Here is an 8,577-nt window from a genome sequence, read left to right on the forward strand (position 1 = left end):
CCCTCTCTCCCTCCCTCCCTCCCTCCTTCTCCCCCTCAGCGACGTGGAGTTCAGCATGACTCAGACCCTGGCCGCCCTTGTCTTTGTGGGCGCCTTTCTGGGATACCTTCTCGCGCACTTTATCTCCCTCTTCTTCCTCCCAGCCTGGCTCCTGGCCTTGGCCGGGGGGGGACTGGGGGGGTATACGGCCACGCTCAGGGACCGGGGCGGGGACATGGCCCGCTGCCTAGGCATGAAGCTCGTGGCGGTCTTGGGTCTGGTACGGGCGCTGGAACAGGAGCTGTTAGTATGGCGGAAGCTGGGGAAGGTCTTCCACATCTCCTACGGACACGCCGCCGCCTTGGACGCCCGCTGGAAAGTGCGCGAAAAAATGTGGCGGGTGGGGACCTGGGTGGGCGGGAGGTTGAACCAGGAGGCGGAGCGCGTCCGGGGGGGACATGGGGGGAGGGAGGGGGAGAGGGAGGGGGAGGAGGGCCTGCGCGGGGGTACGGCTTCGCACACCCGACGTACAGGGAGGAGGTAGGGGAGTACTGGGAAGGCGGGGGGGGGAGGGGGGGGGAGGGGGGAGAGACCTCCGCCAGAAAATCCCTCTTGGAGAAGGGAGTGACGGAGGGAGGGAGGGAGAGAAGAGTGAGGGAGGCAGCCGCCGAAACCATGGCGTAGTTCGGTGGGGTTTACGAAGACTCGGTCCGTCCCTGAAAGAAAGCAACCGCCCAGCGTTCCTCTTTCCCCTTGCTCCATTTCCCCCGGCCTTTTTCTTTCCGTCGCCGGCTCTCGAGCCCAACCTCCTACCCACCCTTCCTCCCACCCGCATGCTTCTTCAGGACCCCGGCGGCGCTTCTCCTGATCGCCTCCACCGCCCCCTCCAGCTCGGCCCGCGTGTGGACCGCCGACACCGCCAGCCGCAGCGAGGGCTCCGGCAAGAGCCCTCCTTTCGACACAGCCTCCACATCCAACAATGTGTATTTGCTCGTGACCACGGCGTACCCGGCGTCCACACATGCCCGCGCTATGGCTTGCAATACCCGCTCCTCCTCCTCCCGCGTCCATCCGTCAGAGACCGCCTTGGCCACGCCTACGTGCAGCACGGGGGAAATTTCTTGGCTCCTCACTTTCAGCCCCGGAATTTTCCCCAGCGCCCGAGCCAGCCAAACAGCATTTTCGCGCAATTTCGTCACCAACTCCGGCTCCTTTTCCAAGAGGGCCAAGGCCGCCATGGCCGCGGAGGAGGTGAAGGGCGGGGCAGAGGCGGAGTAGCAGTAGCCTGCCCCCGAGAGCCGCTGATGATCCACGACCTCGGAGGTGCCCACGCACATGCCCCCCACCGAGCCCAGGGCGTGCGAGATCGAGACGGACATGACCTCGACGTCGGCGAGGGGCACGCCGAAGTGCTCGGCCAGACCGCGGCCCGCCGTCCCGAAGCACCCGAAGGAGAAGGTCTGGTCTAGGTAGAGGCGGTACCGGTACTGGCGCTTGAGGGCAATGAGGGCGGGGAGGGGGCACAGGTCCCCGAAGTTTTTGTACAGGCCCTCCACGACGATGAACCGACGCTGTTCTCGCTCGTTCCGATCCAGTCGCCGGTCCTCCTCCGCCACCTCCCGCAAGACGCGCTCCAAGTCCTCCATGTCGTTGTGGCGGAAATACCGGACCTGGGCGCGCGAGAGGTTGATGGCCGTCTGGATGGGCTCATACACGCCCTCGTCCGCGATCAACAGGTCGCCCTTCTTGGCGAAGGCGGGAAGCGTGGAGGAAACCGAGGAGGCGGCATCCGAATAGGAAATGGCCTCCTCCGCGCCCAAGAAAGCCGCCATCGCTTGCTCGGCCATCACATGCACATCGATGGAGCCGTAAAAGCCTCTCGGTCCACAAGAGCCACACCCGTACTTGTTTAGGGCGGCGCGGGCCGCCTCCTTGACTTCGCCTCGACCGGCCAGACCCAAGAAGTCGAAGGACGCCATGTTTATCATTTTTTTCCCGTTCACGACCACCCGCGTCCCGTCTACCTCCTCTACGACCAAGGCCTGCGCGTCCTCCTCATCCCAGGCCGGGTCCGGGCCCGGGACCAAGGGCTCCGGCTGCCACTCCTCCACCAGCTGGTCGATTTCCTTCTCCGACAAGAAACTGTCCTCCTTGGACGGGTCCACGGTCTTCCTCAAGAAGATCAACCATATAATGAACAGAATCAAGGCTGTCTCGACCACCACGTGGCCAGGAGCATGCTCTACCAAGTTCAGCCACCACTTTTTGTAGCGTGCCGGAGCGCCTAAAAGCCATTCCTTTACACCATCCCTGGAAAGCTCACGCCGCACTTGCTGCCAGAGTTGCTCCAGTGCGATTGTCAGGTCTATAAAGGAGTCTCCTAACGATGGATCGGCTGCCATGATGGACGCTGGGTGCCGCGGAGGTGGTTCCCTCGTTAACAGGAAAATAAGCTGGGAAGTATAGGGTAACGAGGGCCACAGAGGGTATGAGAGTGAGGACAGAAAAGCACTGACTACACATGCGTTCACTTAAATACTCCATAGAAATGTATTATTTAACTGTACCAGGCAAGCTAAGCTTAATTGTATTCCCGAGACAGGCAAACCTGTGACAAGAAGTGCATATCGAACAACATGATGCTCTGATCAAGTCGTCAGATTTCTGTCTTTCCTGCTTGGACGCAGGCCTCTGTTTCCGTCTCCTCTCGATCCTCTTACAATGAATAAGGAAGGATATCGCCAACGATGCCATCTATGAACGGTTAGACATCCCTATGATATGCACAGACGTCCTTTTGGGTGCTGCAATAGGCCATAGCGTCTAGGCAGCGAAGCTACAAGTCGCCGGTCCGAGCTGTTATTATGGCCTATCGAAAAGATTGTGAAAAATTCTCAATCCTCCTTTTTCTACCGACACAGGTTGATTGCAGTCTATACATTATAAGTAGAAACGCAGGTTATCCCTGTATTCCTTCCCGCTTGCCATGAAATTGTGATGTCTCGTTGCTGCATAGAACAACCAGTTCAGTGGGATAACACCCGGCGTGTAGACCCCTTCATTTCAAGACTATCAGAAACAGAAACGTTTTAAGCTTAACTGCACTACAATAATGCTCCGCTAGGATATACACTTCTTCGATTTTGCCGTTGTTCGTTTTTCTTCTTATTACAAATTCCACGTAGAAAAGCATACAAGCACGGCCCATTGGACGTTTTTCATAGGTACTTCGAAGCTTCAACAAAGTCTATCGAGTTGTAAGCGACCAGCACCATCGAAATTTCATCTATTTTCTGACACAAAAAGAAATCAAGAGGAAGAACGTGCGCCACTAAATTAAAGCGAGCAACACTCGAGAAACATATAAATCTTGCCCTTACTTTTGAACCACTTGAGAAATGACACACATAGCCACAGTGTTTCAAATTGTTATGCAATTGGCCATGACGTTCAAACCTCATAGTGCTAAAGGCAATGTTTGAGAGAGAGGACGAAGGGGTATGTCGATGCTCATGAGATTGCGGTAATCTGATGTTTCCCAAAGGACATGGTATGACACCAAGCTTATGGCTTGCAAAGATATCGAGACAGAGTATAGTTTATTACAATGTATCAGGGCTTTCCGTGTTGATAAAAATATCATTCATTTTTATCCTTTTGAGGCCACTATTCATCTCGATGCTCGACTGAAGTCTTGGGGGATCCGAGCAAAGTTAAAGAGTTCCCCTTCTGATAAATCTCAGGCTATGTAGGATTCATAAGACGACGATGCTGGCGAGTTAAAACATGATAGAAGGCTTTTTTGCCGCAACTCAAGATGGAAAAATACCTCCAATAACCATTAAGATCTTCAATGTTTTCATTGGTGCGCGAAACCTGCACAATGGACTGAGCGACCTCGAGCCACTCCGCCGCTACGAGAAGGCTGCGGAGGTGCACACTCTGTTGAATGCACATCATCTATAACAGAAGCAGCATCATGGTACAGGTTCTCCTGCCCGCCATAGTGTGTACACAGATATAGGCCATATTCTCTCAGAATTTTTGTCGATCAACAGGCACTGTACATTTTAACTTTTTGAAAATTTAAGCCAAGTACGACGACCGTTACCGAGTTCAGTCAACGCAACGTTTTTTGCTCGAACAGGACCAAATAACGTTGGCTATCTTAATGTTATATCTTAGGACATTATAATGTCGATGAGTGCAATGATATTGTCAACTGTTGCTTCCAAAGCGCTGAAAAGAGCATTGCTTTCTAGTTAGGACCTGAGCGATCGATTCGCCAATAACCGCATCGTGGACTCATCTACTTTCTCACGTCTTCTCAAGATAAAACAGTACACAAATAAACAGGACAGTAATGAGGAACAAGAACAGTCTATGTGCCGTTTTGAAATTTTTGGGGTTGTACTGTTCGCTCTTTCTGCTCTGCCTTGTTGACGTACCCATTGGAGTTCTTGGGGATGACGTAGTGGCCAATGATATTCAATACACGCACGAAACTGAGAAAGCTGATTTCATTATTGATTCTGGATATGAAGCGCCATTAGATAAAAAAAGCGACATGCTTAACTTGTTGAACGAAAAGAACGGTAAGTGCAGATCATGATAGTTGCACGTGCGTGACAAAGCTATCTGTGAAGTGATTAGGTCATATGGTCTGAACAGAGCAAACGATATTTCTCAACTAGCTAAAAGTCTTCTACCACTGAATCTCTTCTCACTCTGATCGTGGGGTTGCATCAAGCCTGGCAATTCACCGTCGATTTCTCTTGCTTTCTTTTCATACTACGCAAGCTGCCCTGTCCGCGTTAGAAAGCTCCATCAACTCCCTGCAAGATGAGCTGAAAGACAAAGTGGAGCGCTTGGCCACCGCTGAAGAGGAGATTCGCAAATTATCTGAAAAGGTGACGGAACTAAACTCAAAGGCAGAGGAAGCTTCACTGCACAGTTCCCAGTTGGAGAGAGAACGGACCGAAACACGCGATGCGGCAGCGGAAATCTTGCGTCTGAAAGAGAAAGTCGATGACCTGGAAGCTAAATTGACGGAAGCAACCAAAGAACGCGGAAATTTAGAGCAAGAAAAGGAGGCGCAAAAAGCTGCTTGGGAGGAGGAAAAGCAGAGCTTTCAGGCTCGAGTAACCGTTCTCGAAGATGAAATGAAGGAAAATAGTTTGTCACTCAAAAATTTGGAAGCAGAATATGCACAAAATTTAATTGCGGAGAAAGAGAAAACGGATTCCATGACTTCTCAGACGGAGAAGGAGGCGGCTGAGGCGGCTAAGAGGATCCAATCTCTAGAAGCCGAGTTGATTAAGGCACACAGCGAAGCTGCGACGGCCCGCCAGAGCTTAGAGGAGCAGCTCAAGACGAAACAAAAAGAAGTGACCGATACAAAAGCCAAGCTTCGGCGCACTGTGAGGACTAAGTACTCGTTTCGAACCTTGTCTTCTGACTTTGTCGCGTGGTTCAACAAAAAGTGGAAGCGTTTGTAAAAGTCAATACGAATGTACATTACCTGAACACACCTTGTCAGTCGTCATCGTTCATAGTGTAGGCTCATATTATGCAGGCTTCTCATCTGAGAGCCTCGTACGACATCGTTTCAAAAGATCTTATCCATAGTTGTGTCAAAGCTCGAAAGTATCAGAAAGGAGTAGATTTAGCTGTCAAGGAAGGTCCTTGCCACAGATTAAAGCGTAATTTGCCGGAAAACTGCAAAAAGATGAAAAAGGCTTTGTTTCATTCCAGGCTGTATTCGTTGAACAGAAATTATTAGCTTCTAGCTACTACTACAAAAGATACATTGAACGACGAAGGCAATGTGAGCATTTTCCCCAAACTATCTTTTCCGAGGGCCTAGCCACCTTATCGACATATTTTTCTCCCCTCAAACGCTGGATAACAACCAAAAACCTGTAAACCCTTTCGGTCCAAGGGCTGGCCCATATGCCCGCACCCCGAGCCCGCTGGATCGTCGTGTCTTTTGGCGAAGGAAGGGGATACTTTGGTACTTCGGGTCCTCCCTCCCTCCCGCACTTCGTCGCCCGGTTGAGGGAATACACAGCATATACGCAGGCTAATACATGGCCGCCGTTGAAATGAGTTCCCTTTCAACTTGATGACCGTGATGCTTGCACTTTCCTGAACAACCTTTCCTGCGTCGTCTCTTACATTCGTTACCAACTTTCTCACCGCATCACCCAGCTTGGTTTTCAAAGCAGGTGTGATATCACAGGCCACTGTCATGGTTCCTTGGAGAAGACATTGTGAGCTCATCTATCTGACTTCTGCCAAACGTCTGTGCTTCTTTGCCCTTTTCCTGCTTTTGACCTGGCCTCCCCTCGTTCATGCCGATGCAGCGGCTGCGGTTAACCATGGCAGCACGAGCGGGTTGGAGAACAAAAAGGAGGCTTATCGCAGCGATCCTGCCCACCTTATTGTGCCCACGGGCCACGACACGAAATACGACAAGGTGGACGAGCTGACGAACCTGCTCCAGCAAAAAGTCGGTGCGTACACGATTTTTCTCCCTCACCATCGTCTCCCCTCCCGATAGCCCCGCCCGCTGCCTTCCCTCCACGGGATGCTTTCCTAAATACCAGGCATGCTGTATCGATGCGGGGGCATAGAAGGTCTTGTACAGTTGCTGTTTGATGAGATGCTGTGCATGCAGCTTCTACCCTGAATTTCACGCTCTTGCCCTCGACTCATCTCGCTTTTTCATTCTATCTCTCCCGAATCACACGCCAGCGGCCCTCGTCAACGCGGAAAAAGCCATCACCTCCCTTGAAAATCAGCTCAACATCGCCTCCAAACAACTTGAAACGACAGCACAAAGCCTGTCCGCCTCTGACAGAGAGACCTCGAGGCTCACGCAAGAGGTCAAGGAGCTGACGCACAAGTTGGATGCAGCCGAAGCCTCCGCCGTGGCGGCGACTGCTCAAGCCACTGTCGCTGTCGACACTGCCACTGCGGCAGCCAAGAAGGAGACTGCGGCATGGATAGCCAGGGCGGAAAAGGCAGAGGCGGGCATGGACGTGGCGGTGACGGAGGCGACGCGGCTGAAGGCCGAGACGCAGGCCTTGCAAGCCAGCGTGGCCGCGGGCAAGGGCCTGGAGGGGCAGTGGTCTGAGGAGAAAGCGCGGATGGAGAAGGAGCTGGCGATCGTGCGGGAAGAGAAGGATCAGGCCGTGGCGGGTTTGGAACGGGCGGCGGCCGAGGCGAAAGCCCGGGTGGAGGAGGAAAAGGAAGGGACCGAAGCAGCGATGGGGAGGATGAGGGAAGAAGCCGCGGCAGCCGTAGCGGAAGAGAGGGAGAAGACAGCCGCAGCAGTCAGCAAGGCCCAAGAGGAGCTTTCCCGGGCGTTGCAGGTGGAAAGGGAGAAGCGGGAGGAGGCGGTCTCGGCAGCCATGGGGGAGGCTACAAGGGCCAAGACCAGGGTGCAGGCGCTGGAGCGAGAGGTGGCGGACGCGGATCGGCGGATAGCGAGCGCGCAAGAACAGCTCTCAGGGAAATTGGCGCAAAGGGAGAAGGAGACGGAGGCGCTTCGGGCCAAGCTGGAAGAGGTGCTGGCCACCAAGTACACCTGGCGGGTGCTGTCGGGGGATTTCTCGGCGTTCTGCGGGCGCATGGCGGCCCTTACACAGGCAAAGGCTCGGTGCGGGATAAGCTGGGCTGCACGAGAAGGCAAGAGGCGAGGAGAAGAGGCGGGGCGGATGCTGCAACCGCATGTGGAGGCCGCGCGGATGGCCCTAGGCTCTCAGTGCCGGGAGATGGAGAAGAGGATCCAGCCCCTGTGGACGGCCCACGTGCTACCCCCTTATCGGGAGCACGTAGAGCCCCGACTGGCTCAGGCGGCGGCATACCTGGGACCGGTGTGGGAAGGAGAGGTCCGGCCCCGGTTGCTGCAAGGCTGGGAGTGGGGAAAGCGGGGGCGGGGCGCGCGCGAGCATGGGGCCGGGCGCGAGTGGTTGGCGGTGAAACGGAGGGCAGTCATTTGGGTAAGGGGACAGGACTGGGCGGCCGGATTGGACGCGGAACGAGTGGTCACGAGCCTTGAATACGTGCTGGTCGCCACCCTCTTCTTCCTCCTTCGGCACCTGCTCTGGCGCCTTGTCATGACAGCCCTAGGCCTTGTGGTGGGGCTGATCACGCTGCCCTTCCGGATCCTCTTTTGGATTTTCTTCTGGCCGGTCTTGCTTTTTGGCGGGAAGAGAAAGGCGAAGATGGAGATAGAAGGGCCGCAGAGGGGGGGAGCGGGGAAGGCAGGAGGGGGTGGAGGGAAAGGGCGAGGGGCTCCGGGCGGCCCGCCGCCGACGCACCCGTTGGCACACGCGCAGCATGGCCGGTAAGCTTATGTAGGAGGCGGGGGGAGAGAGGAGAGGCGGCGCTGAAAGGGAGGATGGGCGGGGACTGGGTGGGCGGACCGGAATTGTTGACTGCAGGAGCGAAGGCGTGTCGCGGGTTGGGAAGGGTGAAGACAGAGGAAGACGCGTGGGAGGACTGAAAGCACGAGAGCAAGGAGGGAACGGTCTCGACGAGGGGAAATCAGTGCGGGATGGCAAGGGTCTGAGGGGCGTAAGGGTGAAATGG

The 8,577-nt window shown here is 54.8% G+C and overlaps 3 protein-coding genes across 3 annotated transcripts; 2 read left to right on the forward strand and 1 right to left on the reverse strand.

Annotated features, from left to right (window-relative positions):
• Positions 1-788: 788 nt before the first annotated feature.
• Positions 789-2,381, reverse strand: NGA_0721800 (serine palmitoyltransferase; the record flags this gene model as incomplete). Its single annotated transcript, XM_005853280.1, has 1 exon — positions 789-2,381. One exon carries the CDS (start codon positions 2,379-2,381, stop codon positions 789-791), a length of 1,593 nt encoding a protein of 530 aa, XP_005853342.1.
• A 2,077-nt stretch (positions 2,382-4,458) lies between these two features.
• Positions 4,459-5,477, forward strand: NGA_0721700 (egf-like protein; the record flags this gene model as incomplete). Its single annotated transcript, XM_005853279.1, has 2 exons — positions 4,459-4,574; positions 4,780-5,477. The coding sequence occupies exons 1-2, from the start codon at positions 4,547-4,549 to the stop codon at positions 5,475-5,477; spliced, it is 726 nt and encodes a 241-aa protein (XP_005853341.1). The 5' UTR covers positions 4,459-4,546.
• A 709-nt stretch (positions 5,478-6,186) lies between these two features.
• Positions 6,187-8,336, forward strand: NGA_0721600 (uncharacterized protein; the record flags this gene model as incomplete). The annotated part of the gene is made up of 2 exons (XM_005853278.1): positions 6,187-6,494; positions 6,736-8,336. Exons 1-2 carry the CDS (start codon positions 6,230-6,232, stop codon positions 8,334-8,336), a joined length of 1,866 nt encoding a protein of 621 aa, XP_005853340.1. The 5' UTR covers positions 6,187-6,229.
• Between the last annotated feature and the right edge of the window lie 241 nt (positions 8,337-8,577).

Source organism: Nannochloropsis gaditana, assembly GCF_000240725.1.
Source record: "Nannochloropsis gaditana CCMP526 unplaced genomic scaffold scaffold979, whole genome shotgun sequence".
Taxonomy (NCBI): Eukaryota; class Eustigmatophyceae; order Eustigmatales; family Monodopsidaceae; genus Microchloropsis; species Microchloropsis gaditana.